At 37.4% G+C, this 24,224-nt stretch overlaps 1 protein-coding gene and 1 pseudogene across 1 annotated transcript; one reads left to right on the top strand and one right to left on the bottom strand.

Annotated features, from left to right (window-relative positions):
• Nucleotides 1-4,189: 4,189 nt before the first annotated feature.
• Nucleotides 4,190-7,745, bottom strand: LOC103714751 (chlorophyll a-b binding protein CP29.1, chloroplastic-like). The gene is given in 3 exon segments (XM_008802131.3): nt 4,190-4,790; nt 7,150-7,551; nt 7,553-7,745. Coding segments are annotated over 3 exon segments (933 nt in total). The 5' UTR covers nt 7,718-7,745; the 3' UTR covers nt 4,190-4,424.
• A 6,213-nt stretch (nt 7,746-13,958) lies between these two features.
• LOC103714752 lies at nt 13,959-23,877 on the top strand (annotated as a pseudogene).
• The last annotated feature ends 347 nt before the right edge of the window (nt 23,878-24,224 follow it).

The raw sequence follows: 24,224 nt of genomic DNA, 5'->3' as shown, positions 1-24,224 counted from the left end.
TATTCCTTCCCATAAGCATGCACCATGCGGAGGTTAAGAAACTGGATGTTAAATGCATAGATTAGTTTACTATGGTAGAGACATAGCCTGATCCGTGAGAGATTAACTCAATTCCTTTTCTGAGTTCTCATGTCAAATTATGTTTGGAGGCTTCTCTTGAAAGGCAGATCAAAAAGGCTTATTAGGTTCGAAGGAAGAATGCGAGTTAGGGAAATCTTTTATGAATTTATCATCAATCTGGAAGGCTATCAATAGGGACTTCAAATCTTTTTGGAATATACCTCATTCAAGTTGGACAGTGATGATGATAACATCAGATTTTGGGAAGATACATAGGTTGGTCCAGTACAATTTCCTTCCTTTGTACAGAAGAGCGGTGCAAGTCAATTAATTCCTTGGTAGCTTCTCAATGGAACCGGAGAAGATTGAAATCGTGCATCAAAGTATATGGCCTATATATTCTCTGTGAAACAAAATAGTTGGCGATCCTGTTGCAAGTGTTGGATATCCCATCAGATCATCGACAATAGCCGATGTCCACTGAAATGGAAACTTACAAGTAATGGAATTAAATTATATAGCGGACACCTACTATAAATTTCTCAACCAAGGAGGTACCTTATGGCCCTTCTATAAAGCTATCTGGAAGGCAGCTGCTCTCGAAAAGATCAAAGTCTTTATCTGGTTGGTATTACAAAGACGTGTTGGCTAGAAAATGGTGAGGAATTTCTACAAGTTGCTCCCTATATGGTGCTAATGCTGAAACCATGACACATCTTTTTCAAATGCCTCTTTGCCTGAAGTATCTAGTCCACTATGAAGTTGTAACTCAAAATGGGAGATTGGCCGGCAAATATTCGGTTTCTATGGACCTCATGATGTTGTAGGTAGATAAAAGCTCACTCAAGAAGAGCATGGGACCAACTCGTTATGGCTCTATGTTAGCACATTTGGTTGGAAAGGACCTCCCAAATCTTTCTTGGTAAGAAGTCTTCTATTAATAAAATCCTCTTCATGATTCCAATTTGGAGGAAATTTGTGTTGCGAAAGAGCAATTGAAAGAGCAAACTCCTTTAGTTCATTGTTGCCCAAGATTGACCACTAGTCCCTCTTGTATATAACTTTTGCCCTATCTCTTGTTTTAAGTGCTTTTCGATAATAATATTGGCAGGAGGTATTCTACCTCCTCCATTTCCCCCTCAAATTATGATAACATAGCTTTGGCAAGCTGACATTTTGCTTCTGTAAGAAATAGAGAATAAATATTGCCAGTGGGTACCCAAGCGGAAGGGACATTGGTTATAGAGTTAACACATGCACAAAACAAAAGAAGTTTGAGAGAGAGAGAGAGAGAAGGGAGGGAGGGGTCTTGAGGATAACGGGTTGATTTAATCTCTCTCCCTTGGTTTAGAACCTTATATTAGATTTTTTTTTTTTTTTTTTTGATATACAGAAGAGTATACTGGGATTTTAATTGGCTGAACAGATGTTCAATCAATTAGACTGTTCAAATAGGAAAGTTTTTCGAAATTCATGAAATTGGGGTGTGACAATAGACAATGATCACTATCGTGATGAACTTCAGGAGCCCTTTTTATGCTGTATAGGTGCTTCTATTCGAAGGAAAACTTATTTCTTTTCTATACCAAAAAAAAAAAAAATCTTGCTGGTATTCATATATGTGGAAATCCTTTTAATCTATTAATTTTGTAACAGGAGTTGAACCAAATGATTGCCACCCAACATGTTAAAAGATAGTGAGGAAGCGGGCCAAAATTTATGAAATTAGGTTAGGGCATTTTGGGAGAAAAAAATTGGAATGGGAATGCAACTTGAAGAAGAGAGCGTGTGGACCATATCTATGAGAATGGGAGAGGATGGTTATGTGTTAATGGAGATAATATTGGAGAGGGAAGATTTGTATGTGGCCAATCACCACAAGAGTTACCCTGTGGGTTTTTATCTGGTCTTCCTTCTCCTTCTTAGGAAAATCTGTCTGCCGACTCTATCAATATATTTATACATGCACGATATGTATAGTATCTATTCTACGAAAACAAAAGAAAGAGAGAGAGGAATTATGACGTCGTTGAAGGAAGGTTTTTAATTTTTTTTAAAACCATATCAAAAATAGAGTGAAATGCATGAGGAAACTAGACCATGTCTCAAAATATAGGTGACGTGGCATTAGTAGAGCATGAGAGAGCTCAGAATTTTTACACATTGTTCGCTTTTTTGTTTCAAAAAAAGAAAGGAGTTTGTCTCCACCGCGCCGGGCGGCTTTTCCGTCTCCTCTTTGCTTAATACAATTGCAATAGTGTATAAATAGAGTAGTTAATAACCACGTAATAGCTAGCATGAGGTGTCCCTTTCTCCATTTTATTATTCTTTTAATACAGTATGTTTTGGTACTTGAATATGTTATACTATGATACTAGCACCCAATTTTTTTTAATTTTTGTGACGATACTTAGGAACCATTTTATACTTGACCATGCAAGTATATTAATGTATTTTTTAAACGGCTTACGTGAAGGTTTAGTCTCGCTTTTACTAATTCCACTTTTACGTCAATGTATTCTTTTGCTCATCCCTATGGCAGTAGATTCTATCTTCTCTCTTTGTTTTGCAGCTCTTCTTTAATGTCATCCACGTTCATAGATATTGGCAAGGCAGTCTCACTACAGAAAAAGCGAGATTTTTCGATGCTTTTTTTCCGACGCTAAGGGAAAGCGTCGAAAAATTTTGGTTCAGTGCCAAATTTTGCCGACGCTTTTTAGAGATTTGGAATCGACGACGCTTTTTAAGCGTCGTTGAAGACGGAACCTACGACGACGCTTATAAGCGTCATCGGAGGCCAAAACCATCTCAAAACCGATCCCCATCTCAAACCCCTCTCGATGCCCTAGCTCTTATAATTATAAGCGTCTCCTCTCCTCTCCTCCTCCCTCCGGCGCCGACATCAATCCACTGCCTCCCCCGTCTCTTGGATCTGAGCCACGAATCCAAGCCACTCTCTTCTCCTCCTCCCTCTGGCCGACATCAATCTATCGCCTCCCCTGTCTCTTGGATCTGAGCCACGAATCCAAGCCAGAGTATCTCACCACCAACCTCGCTTCCGAAGAAGAAGAAGAAGGGAGAGAAGGGAAGTGTTTGATGGCGGGTTTGGAAGCCCAGAAGAACTCCCCAAAGAACACCCAAATCCTCAGCAAGAGCTCCGTCCTACGAACACTTTCTCTCCTCCATTCCATCTCCAATCCCTCTCCTCCGAGCCCAGGTGAGCATATCTTTCCACTCGGCCCCTATGTGGGTATTTTGAGAGTACAAACTCCTCTCTCTCTCTCTCTCTCTAGAAGTTTTATTTTCTTTATTTTTGTTGCAGGAGTGACAGGAGCAAATGGATATGCATGGACAAGGAGAGCGGGAGGAGGGACAACTGCTCCCTCGCCGTCGCGGGGGCTGGAGCGCCAGCGTTGCACCACCGGGGGCAGGCGGTAGCCGGAAAGGGGCGGGCCGTGGCCAGGGGCTACGCATACTGAGGCGAGCAGGGACTTGTTTATTTAATTTTCTTTCTATTTTTAAATCCTATTTTCCTCATGCTGGTGTTCTGATCTCCTTCCCTCTTCTTGTTTATTTATTTTTCTTTTTATTTTGGGAAACTTGACTCCAGGTGAAAAGGAGGAGGAAAGATAGTGTTCAGATCTCCTCCTCTCTACGAGTTCTCCAACACCAGGTTCGACATCACCTCCCCCTTCTTTTCTTTCTTTCCGATTTTCCATTTCTGCATGCTTCTTTCGATTTTGAAATCCCGGCGCAGTGACCATGATCTGGATCTAAGCCTGGGGAATTCGAATCCCGGCCTACACGCGGTCCCCAGGTCCACCCGAAGAAAATAATTTTTTAAAAAAAATTGTCGGCTAACGCCGACGCTTATAAGCGTCGGCTTTAATGCTTTTAGCGATGCTTTTAAGCGTCTCTGCAAAGCATCACTAAAACCGACCTTTTACAACGCTTTTTCAAAAGCGTCGGGAAAAACTTTTTCCACTCAAGTGTTAGCGACGCTTTAGGTAGCGTCGGGCGGATATTTACCGACGCTTATAAGCATCGGTAAAAGATGTAAATATGCCGAAAAAGATCACTTTTCCTGTTGTAGATATGTTGATTCTAAGATTACCTAGAACAGTATTAATGAATAAATAAATATACTTGTGCACGTATTACATACAAGACTTTAAGCACGTTTAGACATGCATTTAACTGTATGAAGTTATATATTACATCATGTGGAATGACGCATTCTTCGAAGGTCTAAAAAGATAAGATATACAAGGTGACGTGGATCATGCAGCTACTAACTTGACGACCTCACAAAAATTACACGAAGGGATACGAGTGGATGGAGATCGAAGGAGAGCATTAGAACTTTAAGAGAACAAGGAGAAGGTATCAAGGATGGTGGTGTGGAGTGGATCACTGAGATGGGTAACCCAGTTGTTGAGAGGACCCTTCCCGGTGGCAGCAGCTTGGACGGCAAAGCCTAAGAAGGCAACCATGGCGAGGCGGGCGTGCTTGATCTCCGCGAGCTGTAGGGTGGCTTTCTTCTCTGGGTCAGACGCAAGGCCAAGGGGATCGAAGAACTTGCCACCTGGGTATAGCCTCTTCTCGGGGTCGAGCTCGGCGTTCCTCTGGAACTCGATGTAGCCGATCACAAGCACCTCAATCCATATCAATGCAGTAAGGGAGAAGGGAAGTGGCTGGCCGAGATAAGAGGGCCCATTCTCTAGCTCTACCTGAAAGAATTCCAGCCAGTGTTTTAAATCTTGGAAATTCGACCAACCGCAAGTTTAAGAGCTTATTGTTAAATTATTCACATCTAATTCGTGAAATGCTCCTCGGTTACTGATTAGTGATACCGCTGTCATTTATAGTATTATCATTGTTTATCAACTATTTTTGCATCCATTACACTTGTTTTTAGTCATTCATTTCTCTGAACATTTGGTGAAGTCTTCACATTTTCTTGGATTCCAACTATTTCCAAGTAGCAAATTTTTATTGAATGATGAACTCGTGAAAAAAAAAAATATTGTAGAGACATAAAAATTCAAAAGACAGTATCAAATTTGGAAGATTGAATCATTTGGATTATTAAAAATATGACGAAAGCCCAATGTAGTATTATATCACAGAATTCTTGGTCTTCTAAAATAGATACGCATGATCCACTTGTAGGGTACTTTTAAAGGGAGGATCTTGGAGATTTTAAGATTTTAACTTAAATTATTGATACAAAATCCAAGCTAGTGATCTCGGTAACTGATTTATCAAACAAAATGGCTACTGGCTATTCCAATTAGTTGGGCAATGCTTTGTTTTTTTTTTTTTCTTTTTTAATACTTTTTTATTGAAGAGTCTCATGGGCAACTTTGAAGTGGCTTCATTAACACCATAGGCCAATCTAGTTGGGCTAAGTGCAGCTAAACTTATCGGTTTTGCATCTAAGATTCAGACATAGATTTGATCCATTTAATGTGTGGTTGTGCCCCTCATGTTTTATCTGAGTCAGGTCTAAGTTTGGAAGGAGCTAGTTCTAGATTTTTAACTACTATTAGTTGGATCTAATGAATATATTTGGACCAAATGTCACAACTCAAGACTTCACCCAAAAAGCTAACTAGAAGGCTTTTTTTTTGGGTTCCTTGGTCCTGTATAAGTATCAGAAATCTTCAGCGAATAACTAATGTGGGACTAAACACACGCTCGCATGGATCCTCGCATATTCCCCCGTTACAAGCCCTGACGTCCTCGTTAGGCTAAGAGTTCAAATCCATTCAAATCTAATCACAAGCACTATGATCGGCTCGTGGTCAGCCCCAATGAATCTATGCTGCAGTGTCCACTACTCCAAATAGATTATGGTTAGGTCCGCTTTGATACCATTTGTAATAACCCAGGATCTCAACCAAAATGGCTAGCCAGAAGGTATTTTTTTGGGTTTCTTAGTCCTGTATAAGTGTTCAAGATCTTCTCAGTGAATAATCGATATGAGACTAAACACACGCCTACACGATGTTTGGAATAATTTTTACAAATTTATACTCGACATTGGTCACGGGTTTGAACAGGGACAGAGATGGGTTTGGCCTTCAAATAGAATCAAATGGTATAACCCATGCAACTTCCCCTCATGCATCAAATAAACTCATCTGATTCAATCAGTTTTAAGTTGCGTGTCTAATGTTGTGTGTTAGATTGGGTCTTGTTAGCCCTTGGTATCCATAACTTGCCCCAATTTCATTATCTTAAAATGTTGAAGGACTATGTTTGGTTCACCGAATGAAGAATGGCACTGCTATTCCAACTCCAACCTTCTTCCAGGGTTTGGTTTGACAATAAAGGGCAGAATCACAATTTCTTTGGAATTATGTTTCCTTCAAGTAGCAACAGACAATGCGATCTTATATAAATAATTACCAATGGTTATAAAACAGTCAAATATCAAGTAGCATATGTTGTAATATTATATGAACAATTACTTAAGTACATGTATGAAAGATTGTTAAATATTATCAACTAGAGAAGATAAATCTTAGATAAATACTTATAAATAATTATAAAATATAATTAAAAAATAAAAAATATGAATAAAAAACTGAAAAGAAAAATATAGCTAACAAAGATTAAAACAAAATTAAAATATTTGGTTCAAGATATAAAATATAAGTAAGATAAAAAAAATATTACTAATATAAGAGGAAGTGATATTAATGATATCATGTTACAGAAAAATAAAATTAGAAAATTAAGTTGCTGAATAAATCAAACATAAAACAAAAGTATATTAGATAAATTTTAAAAATTAATAAAATAATTGACTATAATGATAAATAACAAAATTATGAAATTGAAACTAGAAAATATTTTTAAACAACAAATAAGAAATATGAATAACTAAAGATAAAACTGAAAGTAAAATCAATAAAATAAAATTAATTAATGAATATATAAATAAATATAATATCGATAATATATCTAATGATTAAGATAAAATTGATTTTATATATATATATATATATATTGTTAAAATTAAACAAGAGACATGGAATTCTCTCTTTCAATCCTAAATCAAATGTCGGGTAGGAGACTTACCTTTCCAGCATCCTGCCATGGGACGCCAGTGAGCCCCTCGACCGCGAGCGCACCAAGCGTGGCCAGCATTGCCCACCGCCCATGGATGAGCTCGCACTCGCGGAACCGTTGGAGCCCGAACACCTCCGTGTAGGGCTGCAGCGGGGTGGACTTCACGTCCGCGTTTTCGAATCTGGTCCCGATCACGTCCCCGGCCAGGTTCTTGGCCAGGTTCTGGTCCAAAGAATCGAGATCGAATTGGAGGTACTCGGCCGGCTTGCCCAGCCCGAGCGGGTCGAACCCGTAGTCCCCCACCAGCGAACCGTCCAGCCACTCCGGGGCCGTGGCGCCCGGGAACCAGAGAGGCCGGTCCGGGACGGGGGACTTGGCGGTCTTCTTGGCCGCGGTCTTCTTCCTGCCACCCGAACCCGAACCGGGCCTGGAACCGGCCCCCGGTCTTGACCGGGTGGGAGTCGGGCACCCGGGCGCCCAAAAACGGGGAGGTGGCCGCGGCAGTGGAGGCCATTTCTTGCTGCTTCCGCTGCTCTGTTCCTTCTTTTTTTTTTCCTTTCTCTTGCCAAATGAGCATTGGGAAGGAGTTTAATGGTTTTGGGGTTCGTGTGGTGGGCTGCAGGGTGGCTGGGTAATCTTGGGGAGGGGAGATCGGATGGGTAGTGGGGGGATGGAGATCTATCTGACGGTTGTAGATGCACGGGCCTTATCTTCGCCTTATCTTCAAGGTGATTTGGAGGAAGATGTTACACGTGGAGTGTTTCGATTGGGTAAGCTGCCTCGCGGGTTTGTGGTTGGAAATTGCTGATATATGTGGTCTTTAACAATCGAACTCAGGTATCTGGTCCGGCAAAAAAAAAAAAAGAAAAAAAGAAAAAAAACGACTCGCATAAATATCAGGGAAAACTATTGGTAGTTATTTAGCACCTAGAGTTAACGAGTTCAGCAGTCCCTCCGAGGCTCAATGGGGTGGGACAAAAGAAAACGAAATAAGTGGGTCAACTACTCTAGCCACCAAAAGTATTAGTTTTACTGGCTACATAGGACCCTTTCTCTACAGGACATAGAGAAGGACTTAAACTGAGGGACTTATGCGGATGTGTATTTAGTTCCATATTGATTATTTGCTAGGTAGATCTTGGATATTTATATAGAATCAAGAAATCCAAATAATTTCTTTCCTGCTAGCTTTTTTGGATGAGCTCCTGCATTGTTACAAATGGTATTAAAGCCAAACTCAACCCATAACCTATGTAGACTAAAAGACACTGCAGCACAAATTTATTGAAACTGACCATGAGCCGATCATAGTGCTTTTGATTAGATTTGAATAAATTTAAATCCTCAGCCCGACGCCTTCCTTATATGGGATCAAGGAACCCAAATAATATTTTCTGGCTAGTTTTTTTTAGGTAAGATCCTAGATTATTGCAATATATATATGTTGATCCATTATTGCAGAGTTAACCCAGACAACAATGTGAAAGACATAAACTATATAAATATATTATAATTCTTTGTCTTTATGATTTTTTTTATTAAAGGATTTGCTTGATTGATTTTGTTCCGGTGCTTCGTCTTCCACCTAAACACCAAATCCTAGGGGTGTATAGAGGGTTCTACATTACAAAGTTTTCTTCATCTAGGTTTGTGTGGTTTGGCATGTGGGGCAGCTTTACTCCTCTTCTTGCTCATTTCGATCATTGACCTGAATGGACTTTTTCTGGTGTTGCTGATCTCTTAGACAAACCCTGGTGACTTCTGCGAGGTCAGTCCAAACTAGCCGTAGTTAGGCTTCTTATCAGACCTGATAAGTTAGAGTTGGGTTTCTGACTGGTTTGATTCTCACTAAAATATTTTTTAAAAAAAAACTGATGCTTATATATAAAATTTTTTGAAAATAGTTTTTGTATGTTTGAATTGATCATGAAAAATAACATATTTCAAAGAGGTTTATGTTTAGTTAAGCGTCTACTTTTTTTTAAAAAAATACCTTGTTATGTCCTTAATAAAAAAGAAAATTTTACCCCTTCTATCTAAAAGCTAAAGTATATTTTGGAGAAAAAAATTAATTCTTAACTTTTGGGAATTAGACTTTTTCATGTTCCACATAAGAGTTTTCTTTTTCCACAAATATTGAAATCTTATTCCTATAGAAAATCTACTTTCCTATCTATTATCTTTATAAAAAAATCCAACAAAATAGTGGTATTTTTCTATTTTTTTTGTTGGCCATACTTTTTTTTCCTCGTTTTTTCCATGAACCAAAATGAGACCTAAAACTAATTATGGTTTTCAGTTTTGCATCCCACTATCTGCTTCTAAGGGTTGCAGCCTGCTTATATAAGAGAGGGTATTGACCATAGTTAGTTATAGAGGTAGAGAACTCTCAAGCATCTCAAGTTAGAATGTCAATCACTCCTCCTCATCTTTGTTGTTCTTTTTAAACAATCTTTATATTTTTAAGGCGCATGGTTTAGATGCATGCATGCTTAATTGCTAAAAAACAAAACAAAAAACTTATATTTCTCAAAATAAATCTTTAATCTTGTTAACTTTATATATGTTTCTAAAATTTATTTGCATTCATTGCTTTCCTTAAGAAACCTTTGGATGACTGAGACATTAGGCCCTCTACCATGATTAGTATTTCATGTTTCGTCCTTTACTTAGATCAGTGTTTTTGCAGATATTTGTATTTGCTTTGCACACACATATATGTTTCTGTATGTTTTTTATATTTCTTTTGTATGTAACTATACTTGAGTGCATACAGGTTTAGATCGAGATTAAATATTTAAATAGCCACTGAGATCAAGAAATAGGAATAAAACTTTCCAGGTCCAAGAGAAAAAACAATTAATACAAAGAATAAGCTAGGTTTCAAGTATCCCTTCTTTTTTATCAGAATTTTTGGAGTAATCGGCTCACCATATACCTCCTCCATATATATAATTGTATTGATCAAAAATTAATTAGTAGATTTGTAGGAGGCAGTCACATGTTGGAAAATTCGTTGCTATATATATGTTACATGCATGGGAGGAGCTAAAGGACTCTTGAACAGTTAGTTATTGAGCTCTATCTTGTCCATGATTTACTCTTCTCTTTTAATTAATACTTCCATTTTATCTTAGAGCTCTCGTATAATATTGCTTTGAACTTTGTTCCCAATACAAACATCACCAAAAATTACCAACTTTACTTGCTTTTATAATTTTAGATCCCTTTGCAAATATTTTTTTTTTCACCATTATCTGTGACAAACCCTCTTTTTATCCATATTCTCTATAACCCAAGTCTTTTTTTCAAATGGTCAAACTCCCATGTGTCACTTTCATCAAGGAGAGGGGTCTTAACCTAAACATATTTTTTGAGAAAATGCCTAATTGATGTGCGTACATTTGCAACACACTCATGCATGCTGACTCTATTATATACATGTTATTTTAATTTGTTAGTTGTATCACAATTAGGATTCCTTGGCCAATTCAAAACTATACATTTTTACTGTCAGACCCTTGTCCAATCTTATACTAAGAAAGCAAAGCAACTCTAGTAAATTATCTATGATAATCAAGACTCTACTTGAATCTTGAGAAGCTTGAAGTGCACCAGTTAGAGGCATTACAGTCAGTATGAAGGTTTTGGAGTTTTATCCTCATAGTTCTAAATAGTTTTTTTTTTTAAAAAAAAACTCACTGCATGTGTGCAATGATATTATTAGATGGTAATAACTATTGTCTATAATAAAAAGGATGTTCTCATCTACTTTAGATTTTCACGACATTTCACATGAAAGCCAAAATAAATCTACAGGAATATTTCTTGTTTTCCTTCTCAATATTTCATTTGTGAAAATGCAAATGTAAAATAAGGTTAAAAAATAATAATTTATAAATCAAATATCATCTACCAAAATTATTCTACATAATTATGATTGATGGCATCATTGCCATCCGAAATGATGCTCCATTCTTATGCATACATGCCTAGTTTTGGCCTAACTTGTTTTGGAGAGAAGCATGTGATTTTTTGCAATTATATCTTAGTGTCATACTTACGGTGCTATTATTAGATAGTAATTACTGTTGTTTTTAATAAAAAGGATGTCCTCATCTACTTTAAATTTTCAGCACATCTTACTTCAAAATCAAAATAAATCTACGAGAATAATTATTATTTTCCTTCTTAATCTTTCATTTGGGAAAATGCAATGTAAAATAAAATTAAAAATAATAATGTATAATTCAAATGTCATCTACCAAAATTATTCTATATTGTCATGATTGATGGTATCATTATTGTTGCCGTCGAATCCGAACCGAGGTGGGAGAGTAGCTCGGTCGACTCTGAGATCGGCTGGAAATGAGCTGAGTAGGCTGATTGACACGTTGGGTGTCAAGTTCTTCCAGAGATGGCCTGTAAGAAGTCCGCTTGCCGAAGAATGTTCGACAGAGGACCCTCGATGCCTAAGTCAGAATAATGAGGCAACAATATGAAAGGAAGAGGGTTTCAGTAGAAGATGGCTTTTTGAGCAATATTGCATGTGTTATATGTTGTGTGATGTATATTATCGTGTGTGTCTAAGGTCCTCCAAGCTGTCCTTTTATATAGAAGAGTTCATTTTGTCGTTACTTGACTTCTCGTGGCATGCAATGATGGCCAAGTAATTGCTGGTAGTACGGCTGCGACATGAGAGCTAGTCCGCATGGGCAGTAAGCAGCGTTGGTGAGACGTAGGTCGTGGTGCTTGCCATCGCGGCTGATATCTTTCCTAAATCGAAACCGAAGTTGCTCACCTCGGCTGGTTGGCTGCTCGGCCGGGGCCGAAGTTGTTCTCTACGGTTTATATTTGAGGTCAATGTAGTAGGTCTGATCTAAGGTCAAGGTGTCTAATATTTCTTCCATCAATTATCATCCATTAGATGCTTTACTATCATATTTTAAATAAATTATGTGTATCCGACATGCCTAATTTTAGCCTACTTTATTTTGGAGAGAAGCATGTGATTTTTTACAATGATAAATTATTGTCATGCTTGCAATGCTATTATTAGATAGTAATTTTCCTTGTCTTTAATAGAAAGAATGTTCTCAACTACTTTAAATTTTTGGGACATCTCAATTGGAAATCAAAATAAATCTACTAGAATATTTTTATGTTTTCCTTCTCAATGTTTCATTCATAAAAATAAATGTAAAATTAAATTAAAAATAATGCTTTATAATGTAAATGTCGTCTACTAAAATTATTCTATCTAATTATGATTGATGGTATCATTATCATCCATTAGATGATTTATTCTCATATTTTAAATAAATTATTTGCATCCTACATGCCCAATTTTAGTCTATCTTATTTTGGAGAAAGGTATGTAATTTTTGTCCTAGAAAAAAAAAAGTATGTAATTTTTCGTAATCATATATTATTGTCGTGCTTGCAAGCTAGCCAAGTTCGTCACCATCCAACTTAAAACCCAAAAGGTGACGGTAAATGTTGATAGCCCGCATAGAATTCTATGCGGATGTTTGGAACACCCCGTAAATTCGCCGACATTAGCGATGCATCCATTTCGCGAGGACTTGAAGCCGTCCCTACTTGATTCCAATGCGGACTACCAGTAATCTAACGTTTTCTCGGCACGACACGTAATCGATATCATCCGCGATAGGCCTAAAACTCAATACGTTGCAGAAGTACATTTACCAGATCGGCTGTTTGCTGTTCGAAGTAATGGGGGAGAAAAAACCGAGACTGAGCCGCGCAGGAAAACGACAAGGAAACCTTATCCTGTGGCGAGTGCTTGCTTTTTCTTTGTGTCATATGGTCACCGTTTTGAGTCGTAGTAAAGGCAAATCCGGGGTTGTATACTTCCATCGAAGCTATTAGTGGACCAATAAATTCTCTCACTCTACGTATCTAAATGGAGAGTATTTAATGGACGCCCGCATAATTTGAATTGCATGAATAAAAGTAATCATCCAATTCTATTGGGCTATCATCTCAGCGGCTTTATTCGTTCGGGCATGCTTTTTTTCACTAATTCGGAATCTCAGCGGGCCCGCTTCTGGAATCTCGTATCCCACGGACACCATCAAGCATGAAAGAATTCTTCTCCATATCGCATTAAACGACACGCAAAGATATTATGGTGGGTCCCACACTAAATCACATTTTTTATCCCTTTCTTACGTAGCGGATCCACCGAACCGTCGAGCGTCGAGAATATCGAAGGAGAAAGAAATGCTCCTCCAAATTTTCAAAATCCCAATTTTGCCCTTGCAGGTGGTTATTGAATGTCCGGACTCCGGACCCGCTGGCGGCCTTCAGTACTGTTCTGACAACTCTAAGGTTACTTGGAATCGCCTCAATCGAATTCCTTCTGGTGTCGGCTTTGGACTCGCAGGGAAAGGAATCGAGTGAGGAGGCCGCCGCTTCGAATCTCCTGAGGTTTTCTCTCAATCCTTCAAAAGCGAGCTTCTTCCTTAACGGCGTTTCGTCGATTAAGGTTCGTGTTCTTGCTCGATTTTTTAGGTTCTGATGTTTAATATTCTGCCTAGAGCTGGACTTCCTTGGAAAAATTAATATTCTCGTTTGAATTAGGGTTTTTATCCATGTTTCATGGATCAAGATGTATGATGTTCTTATTTCGGAGCATGTGAGTTGGTGTTTGGTCTTATGTCTGTTTTTGTCTTGTTTTAATAAGGGAGGAACTAGATTTCCATCCATCTGGGAGTTGACTCCCATACTTCTTTCTCTGTTAGGGCTGGGAATCAATTGGAAGTTGCATTTTTAACTATTCTTCTTTTACTGTACATTTCTTTCTTGCCCGTTGGAAATGGCGTCGATTAATTCTGCGCTTGCTGCATAATATATTGGCAGAGTAGATTGGTGCTTCTGTTACTTTTGGGGCATTTCATAATCAATGATGCCAGTACTGCTTTTGCTGATTTTGTTCTTATTTTCTTCAAATATGTATGATGTAATGTTGCAGGTTGGTTACCAGAATGGATATTGCAGTTCGGGGACGATCAGTGCTGAAGGACTTTTATATTCCGGAATATATACTACAGAGTTATCAGCAGAGCATATTTCTTATACACCAGTTGTCCTGTGATAGTTTTTATCACCCCCAAAGTGGGTGGCCAACTTGGAGGTGATTTGATTGTAACATATCGTGAGCTTCTCAACAGAGTACAGGTAATACACTATATCTACAGAAGATTATTGCATAGAGTTGTGCCTTGCATGATCAGATTTTAAACTTAAAATAATTTGTCTGATTTAGACTGAAAATGCATGCAGAATTCATTGGTGGTATTTAAATTGTATAATTCTTAGGTTTTTGATTTGAGTGAGGAGCACCAGACAGGTGTTGCACAAGCTTTATCACAATTTGGAAGCTCAAGTCTGAGGAGATAATCTTGCTGCTGAAATTCAGAGGAGATTGAAACTGATAGTAAGTAAAAGGGTCCAAAATAAAATAAGAAAATATCCCTCCTCGATCCCCATATTTTTTTTGCATGTAATATATTTGAAATTTTCTGTCCTCTTTGGTTTGTATTTGACATACAGGTATTTCATTAGGTTGCAGGTGGTGATGGTACAGCAAGTTGGTTGCTTGGAGTTGTTTGTGATCTCAACTGGATCACCCACCTCCTATTGCTACAGTGCCTTTAGGAACTGGAAACAACCTTCCATTTTCATTTGGTTGGGTATGTCAAACAATAGAGTTCTTTTGAACTTTTAAGTCTATCCAACAGCTGTTTTTTTCCATGTAATAATGCAGCCTGGTGGTTTAGCACTATTTTGGGACCAAGCCTCATAATAAGCCAGAAATATAGATGTATACTTGGTCATTGACAGAATGCATGCATATGCACACCTCCATTGTTTGAATATTTTTGTGTTTTCTGCAAGTTTATGAGAATAAGGTTCTTTCCTATAGAAACTTTAGAACAGTATAGGAGAAATTGGAGATTGCGATCCAATATTATAATAAAAAATACTTCTTAATTCCTGTCAGACCAGGAAAAAGAAAGATATAATTCAAGCAGTGTTTGTTAGAGGTTTGTGTTACTTTTTCATTCATAACATGCACTCATTACTTGCAGGGTAAAAAGAATCCTGGCACTGACCGTCAGTCTGTGAAATCATTCCTAGAGCAAGTGATGAAAGCAAGAGAAATGAAAGTTGATAGGTTAAGCACTTTGTGCACCCCCTTTTTTAGGATAAGAAGTACAATTCTTGGCATTATCTCATATGTCATCTCATTTTCTTTTTGTTCGTAGGAGTTCTGTTCTTTCATTTCACTTATTTGATTTTGAAGAATCTGGTAAAGGATAAGTGTAGCAATGTGCATTCTTTTATGGGCATTCTAATTTTTTGAGGTTCAAAATTTATTCTTTAAAAGATATTATTTTCTCACTTCAGCTGGCATATCATCATGAGAATGCGAGCTCCAAGGAGGGTACTTGCGATCCAATTGCTCCTCTGGAATTGCCACATTCACTGCATGCTTTTTGTCGTGTTTCAGATACAGACTCACTTAATATGGTAAGACATATCCTATTCTCCATATTATTCCATATTAATATTGTTGATATATTATAACATGTTTTTCAGGATTTGGATCTGTTGTTTTATGTATCTGTTCTTCCAGAAATGGAAATACGTTATGCTCTATTTGATTGAATGTAATTAGAATGCCTGTAAATTCAGTTGCTTGTAGCTGGGAATTTCAGCTATTGTTTTTTTTAAAGTTAAGATTCATATGTAACTTTAGCTTCAAAAGGAAGCTCAAAACTGCGAACCAACCTGCAACCAAAACAACTATAGTTTTAGTTGAATTACTTGGTGGAATTTGGGACATTTGTCAATGTTGTTAAAATAGCTCATGATACTGTCATTAGAATTGCTTAATTCCAGCCCATGCAACCAAAGTTACTAGTCTTCAGCTAAAGGACTGTTTACATGAGAGCACATAGGGTTTTCTTTGTTCGTTTTTGTACATGCATGATGTCTTTCTTTATTTAAGATCAATTAGTGAATGTGAAAAATTTGTAAGTTAGAGAAATGAGTGAGTAGGCATCTAGGATATGAGAAGGATTTTAGCCATATGGTCGATAGACTAGAATTTAGAAGATCTTGATTCAAAGGAAAAAAAATGAAGAGAGTATTAGTTGCAACATTCTTGATCAAGGTATTAAGTTTTAAGCCAAAACCAATCCATTCTGGCCGAAATGGAAACTGAATCAGCTTTGGCCGATGCCAATTGCTGACCCCTAGTTTCGTTTGGTTTGTTTCATTAGTTTCGGTTTAGTTTCAGTATCATAACGGACTGATTTTGGTTAAATTTCAGTGGTTTTCAGTCAATTTCAGCAGAACGTATAACCAAAAACTAGCTTTTGATTACTATTATAAAGCTTTATCTTACTGTTGATATCATATGGTAGGCATTACCTATATTTGGTTGTATATAGGCGTATATCGTGTCAATTTTTTATGTTTTTTTTCTTTCCTTTTCTTGGGTTAAAGAGGGCATACATAATCCGTTATAAGGCAGAAGAAATAGTTGTAAAGTGCCATTCTTTTCCCCAGCGTGGTCTGGGCCTTTCTGATTGATTGGACAAGAACTCTAGAATGGACACTTATTTAAAGTACTTTACATAGATTACCATACCATAAACAATTAATATAGTATTTTTTCACAAAAATAATACTTTTATATAAAATAAATGTGAGATTTCATAGCTAATGTGTTTTGATTGAATAGTCTCTTAATCTCAATATGTGAAAAGCAAATGCCTAACTTGAACATATTTGTTACTTCTACTGAAAAAGATGAAGAAAAGGTCAATGTACCCGGCACTAAAAAGTTTCATGTTTGCTAACATAATGAATTGTGAACAAGTAAAGTTTGAGAAAGTAATAAAACACACACACACACACACAACATATATAATGCATTGTCAAACAAGTAAAGTATGTATGTATGCATGTATGTATGTCCACAATACAAAATATCATTACACTTAATGAATTTCTCTTGTATGCATATCGACTTTAGCGTAAAATTGTTGAAATGACACAAATAAAGAACCTTACATAACGACATACTTCAAATATCATGTAAAACTTTCTTGGCTTTTATTGTTCTTTTTTTATTTTTCCCTTTTTTTTTGCTGAAACTCCAGAACTTAGAGTGAAACTTCTGAAATCACCGAATCGACACTCCATGAACCAAGTCTTGATTTTTTGCTTCCAAAGAGGTATTTACGCGACCTACATGTTCGAACTTGTTGGAGTGTTGATTGTTCAAGTAAATATTCTCCCCCTGCTCCATCCTTCCTATTTGTTGAATAAAGAGGTATCAATTAAAGTTCTTACTCCATTGTTCTGGACATATCTATAAGGTTCTTGATACATTATTGAGGATAATTTATGAGAGTATCATAGGAGAATGTTATGTTGAGAAGTACTAGAGCTTTCTGCTATGCTTCATTTTAGTAAACTCATCCTATCAAGGACCGCCCGTACCAGGTTCGGTAGGCATACCGATTGCCGAACCGGACCGGTACGGTTTTGGTTTGTACTGGAATCCGGGCGGTACGAACCGGCCAGCTCTTTTTCTACCAGAGCCGGAGAAGAAGAAGAGAACGAGAGAGAGCGCGGGGAAGAGAGGGAGGGAGAAGACCTGTGGCCTCCATCGGAGAGCCGCGGAGGGGCGGCGGAGGTGGCGGGGGGGCGGGGGAACCCGCAGGGGCGCGGCGAAGGCCGAGGCGAAACAGGGGGCCGCGGATTTTTAATTTGGGGGTTTGAGTGAAATCGGCAAATCGGTTGCCGCCCCTCCGCGGGTTCCTCTGCCCCCCGTCGGGCTCTGCCGCCCCTTCGGCCTCCACCGCCCCTCTGCGGCTCTCCGATGGCGGCCACAGATCTTCTTCCTCCCTTCTTCCCCGTGCTCTCTCTCATTCTCTTCGTCTCCGGCACAGAACTAGCCCCGTACCGATTTCCCACGGCTCCGGCGTACCAGTAGCTAGCCGGACCGGTTCGTACCGGCCCATACCGGCCAGTACGGGCCGGTTCGGCAAACCTTGCATCCTATTACTTTTCTATATTAATGAATATCAAATTATAATTCTTTATTGTCGAGGCCGTCCTTTAGTGATCTTCAAACATTGACACCATGGCTTCAGGCTATTGTAGTGGTTGGATTTGGTTAGCTATATAACATTAATTTAATAATGTCTCATCAATACAGCCTTTATCATCTTGTTGTTACCTTGGTCATACAGAACGTTATCATCATAATTACTCTGCCTTTTATTCTAGTCCATCATGGTGTGTGCTGCATCACCCTTCTTTTGATCCTTCTTGCCCATCAACCGAATATTATTTATTGAGTGGGTTTGAATTTCAGATGGTTAGACTCTTGAATGTATATTCCAAATTGAGTTTGAGAAGTGGTCTCGAGACAGTTAACTCATTAGATTTGTTGTTTATACATGACCATCTCTGCAATTTTTGTATCTCTGCATTATATTGTGAATGTGGATAGTTTACAATAGTTGTGTCATGTTGCTCTTAGTGGGTGGGACAAATAGATCAATGACTGATCGACAAAGAAATTTACAGACAAATTGTTCTCTGAAGCACCAATTTTCTCTGCTGCATGACATGGGCGTTATAAAGGATCTAAGAATATAAACCAATGCAGCAGAAATGGGAATACTGATATGAGTTTGTAATCAAACTAGAAAAGAGAGTGAGGAATGAGTGTATTTGAAGAGTTGTAGGAATTGCGGTGGTAGAGAACAAAGTAATGTTGCAACCTAGATGGTGTAGGCAAGTACAATGAAAATTTGAGGAGGCCCTTGAATATTTGTTGAAGGATCTAGCAAGGGGAATCTCTAAGAATGGAGTGACAAGGATTTTGAGAAATTTGAAATAATATCATAGTTACCCTAAATAAGATATGCGGCAAATGAGGATCTATAAGGGTAACACCAAGTAACTGGGACAAGGCTTGATGGCTATGGTGATGTATAGTTAATATGCTACATCAGAGCACACCCTTGAGCCTCATCTAGGGTTCCCTTCAATTAAGTTTCTGCTTCTACCATGGGAATGAGAGCACTTATTTCTGCATGCGAGACTGGAGATGAAAGTAACCTTACTCTGACAGTCACGACATTTCTACAGAAGCCATCTTCCATAGGATTGTATTGAAAGAGTAACATCCAATTTATGTTCTCGATGAATGCATCAGAAGAAACAACAATCTTTCATTCAAGTGGGCTGAGGAAAAATGCAAAACATTAGTAATATTTGAAGCCATAGTTATTCATTTGTATCATTTCACACTAAATGGGTTAACTTTTTAAAGTTGCTTTCAAATATTTAGTTCCATATAATGTGAGATCCAAATGCTACATTTGTTTAATTAGCTTAGCTAATCCATGTTGACCTGTGCTCAGGAAGGTTATCAGATATATCGTGGAGGATTTTGGAACTACTTCAGTATGGGTAAGATTTTTCTTTGAAAGAGGACATAAGCGTTTGCTTATAACTATAAGAAAATATTGGATAATATCAAAATGGGTGCTTATAACTGTAACATAAGCAGATGCTTATAATTTCAGTATCATGTACACCCAATGTTTAAACTGAGGTGATATCCTGTTAAGGGGAACATTCCAGTGTTTTTTGGGAAACATTCCCATTTTGCCCTTACATAACTGGATCTCATGATGGTTCGAAACTTTTGGGGAATTAAGGGGAGTGGTTCTATGATATTTTGAAATATTTGAATCAGTTTGCTTTAGAGGCTTCAATATTGTCTTATTAGGTAGATTACATTAATAATCTTTTGATTTGTCCTTTCCGTAAATGGGAAAACCTAGCTGCATATTTATGATTAGACTTTTAGTTTTGCCTATATTCATTAATTCAAGAAGATATTTGCATAGTGTTGTTATTTTAATAATAATATACCCATCATTCTTGCACTCCCTTGTGCATGCAGATAAAATAAGATGACATGGAATAAGAGATTTGTTATCGGGAAAATGCTGGATTAAGCATTTTTTTGAATGTTTTTCTGAGTCCTCATCATAACATTTGCTGTCTTGAGTGAAATTTATGCATTAGTTACTCATACCTTTTTTCGAAATAAAAGAATCCAGACAGCCTTGTCAGTTGTCACTATACATTGCAATATGTATTATTTTGCACACATTTAGCTCTATGCTTGCATTGTGATTCATTTAGAAAATACGTGATTCTTTTGGAAAATACTTTAAACTTTTAACACCCATTTAGGAACATATCTCAACCCTCTACCTGTGACCAGTAATTTGCGAGTGCTATGTAAATGCTATCTTATGAAAGCAAATAATGAAGGATGAGGTAAAACATCTACATAAAACAGTAACATGTAACTTTTATATACTGTGATTTAGTTATAATGAATGAAGGCATACTAATAATGCAAAATGAATCTTGTATAACACTTTGAATATGGTCGTTTGCATCCGAACTTGACTTTTGGTGTTATATCGATGTCTAAATATATGCCGCCTGAAAGTGAATGTCTTCATGCTGACATGCAGGCTTGTAAAGAGTGTTTTCCAAATTTTGATGATATCTCTTTTGTATCTAAATATTTCACTGAATACTAATACTATGTATCTTATGGTTAGTTGCTAAGATATTTAAATTTTTTTTGATCGTTTTTAATTTGAAAACAAACAGATATACCAAATAAGTTTTTATATGATATGCAAAAACCAATGACTTCTTTTTTTCAATTATTAAGAGAATGCAAATGACATACTTCCTGTTTTTTTATAGGGATGGATGCCCAGGTCTCATATGCATTTCATTCAAAGCGCAAGTTGTGTCCAGAAAAATTCAAGAATCAGTTGGTTAATCAGGTCAGTTTTTCTACATGCATGTCTAAATGCGCATGCTGCATATGAAAATTCTTAGTCATTGTTGCTGATAAATGTTCTTCTGTTTGCTTAATAATCTTAACAATAATTTTATGTATACTGATTATAGTAATTATCTTTATAACAAATAGAAATAGATTCATATGTGTCCTTTATGTTCTCGGTCATCTCGCTATGGATTCTTATACACACCTCTATCCCAATTATAATTCAGAGTACCTATGTCAAGATTGGATGTACACAAGGATGGTTTTGTGCCTCTCTTTTTCATCCTACTTCAAGGTAAACATTTTCTTTTGTAGAAAATAGATGAAATGCTAATTGTTTTTCAGTGTTTTTGTTATCTCAGTTCATAGTAATTGGTGTTAATTAAGCTATAAGAGATCACTATTTCTGCAACATAAGTTAAAGATAAGTAGTTCTGATAAAGATAAAATTAAGTATAGCTGATTAATGATAACCATTATTAACAAGTGTTATCTCATCTATCAAGTGTGGCAAAAACCTGTAGGGTCTGTTTGGATGCTCAAACAGCCTATCGATGGGTAAGTCCATATACCGGAGAAGTTAAACTGTGCAGGAGAGAATTTGTACCAAGTTGAGAAATTTAAATTCATAGAATCCCAAAATAATTGGGATACTATAGATTACCTTTTAAATGGAACTGCATATCCTAATAGTTTGTAAATTTGCTAGCTAGATGCTTCCCAATCGAATGAAATTCTTCTTGTAATTTACTGTGTTGGGGTTTATCTCACAGGCAACTTAATTAGACATCCAAACAGGCCCGTAATGTTGTCTTTAGAAGATTTTAGATGTTACACATCTCATAGACTGATGTTCCGTCTCTACTTTTTATGATGCCACTTCAACCACAACTAATTGGTTGGAATGTTCATATGATTAACCTACTCATAAACATCATGAAATTTTAATATAATGTTCTGGGATCTAGTTCAAATTGGTAGTTTTGCAATTTGACTATTCCTTTTTTTGGGGTGGTTGAATTCAAATGCAGGAACATAGCTCAGCTTGCAAAGGTGAAGATCATGAAAAAACATGGAAAATGGGAAATGCTCCATATTCCTCACAGGTAAAAGATCTACGTGACATTTCAAATTTTTGTTTGAAGTGGGACAAGTTCAGCATCCACTTTTGCATCCATGAACATATTGCCCTTAAATTGTGCAACTCTTACAAGTATTCAACTCAAATAATCCTTTTTTTTTTTATGAATAAAGTGCTACCATGTACATCTGGTAGTGGAATGGACCTCAAGGTTGGAAATTTTCTTGGGTATTTGAGGCTTTACAAAGATTGCACTTTACCTTTTCGAACTATTCTGTACTGAATGTAGTTCATAGAAGACATTAGCATGATGGTTACTTGTTTCCATCTTATCATGCTGAAGCCTATAGACATGAAAATGTTCATCGACCATTTTCTGTTGTCTGAACCTGTTTATCTTATTGTGCACCAATTTTCAGCATCAGGTCGATTGTTTGTCTTAACTTGCCTAGCTTTTCTGGAGGTCTGAATCCCTGGGGAACTCCAAGTACGAAGAAGCAGAGAGATGTGAGCTTATTCCCCTGATCAAGTTTTAGAAATTTCATTTTCTTTTAATAATAGAGGGGATTCGACCTGTATAGTAGTTCAGAGTTCCTATTTTTTCCATCATCTCTTATTTTTAGCTTTTGGTTTTACAGAGGGACTTGACTTCGCCATATGTCGATGATGGCCTTCTTGAGATTGTGGGTTTTAAAAATGCTTGGCATGGACTTGTTTTGCTCTCCCGAAAAGGACATGGGACTCGTCTTGCTCAGGTAAATGAAGTATGTGTTATTTTCTAAATGACCAAGCTGCTACCGAACATACAAAGGGAAATAGAAGGGTAAAAACTGATGGTGATATAAAAATAAGATATCAAGGTTCAATTTTTTCTCATTACAACCCTTAATTCGCCCAGCATTAGTCAAAACAAATGCCCAAGTTAAATATGTTCTCTAATCATACATAGGCACATCGTATTCGATTTGAGTTCCACAAGGGTGCAGCTGACTATACATACATGAGAATCGATGGAGAACCTTGGAAGCAGCCTCTACCGGAGGATGGGGACAAGGTTGTGGTGGAGATCTCCCATCTTGGACAGGTCAAGATGCTTGCAACTCAGAACTGCAAAGCTCAATGCATCTGTGATGCCTCTGCACCCTCATCAGTCATTCATAATGATATAGACGTAAGCGATGAAGATGTAGATGACAAGTCCGAGGAGAGAGAGAAGTTTGGTGCGGCAGACACATTCAGATATCGAGACAACATTGACAGTGCCCATTTCAGTTGACTCTTGTCTGTTTGGGCTGCGCCAGATTTTATTGTATAGGCATTGGTTAAGAGTAACAACACAAGCTTTTTGACACCTGGTTTAGAGGTTTGTGAATCAGAAACAAAAAATCAGGCCCAATTTTCGGGCACATTTCAAAATAACCTTGTTCTGCATCTTCCACTAGGCTCATGAGATCAAATATGATAGTTGCTGTGGTTGTGTTTGGCTGTGGAATAAATTTGGAAGGGCAAGCGGAAACTTATTCAGATATTGTTGGGGAGATAGAATTCATGTGCATTTGGTTGAAAGGGTAAGTGCATGGAAATAGCATTTTGATTTTTTTCATCATAAGGATAAAATTGTTATTACTTTTTTTTGTGCGCTTAAAGAGGGGATAGGGATAAAAAGATAATTGTATGGTAATTTTTATTCTTTATTGATGAAATTATCCTTGTATTTTTTATGTGCTTAGAGAGAAGATAGGAGCAAAACAGTAATCAGATAGGATAACTTCCCCATGTTGTGGAACAAAACTAGTAAGTCCAAATGATGAAATAATTTTGCCCCGAATAACCCGGGACTTATCCTTCTAACCAGATAAGTCTATTCCATGGCCCTCAAATGATGCTTAGCAGGATATGGAGGACAAATCTGCTATCTTGCGTACCAAAGACAGCACTTAAAGTCTTAAACCCTTGTCTAAAAATTGATTTGGGAGCTTAAAGCTCCCCTACACCGTACGAGGGAGCCATCCGATAGCACCAGTTTAGCCGACCGGTTGTGGGAGGACAAAGCTCTCTGTG

Source organism: Phoenix dactylifera, chromosome 11 (assembly GCF_009389715.1).
Source record: "Phoenix dactylifera cultivar Barhee BC4 chromosome 11, palm_55x_up_171113_PBpolish2nd_filt_p, whole genome shotgun sequence".
Classification (NCBI taxonomy): Eukaryota; Viridiplantae; Streptophyta; class Magnoliopsida; order Arecales; family Arecaceae; genus Phoenix; species Phoenix dactylifera.
Note: the sequence above shows the minus strand (reverse complement) of the source record. Positions and strands in the feature narration are given on the sequence as shown.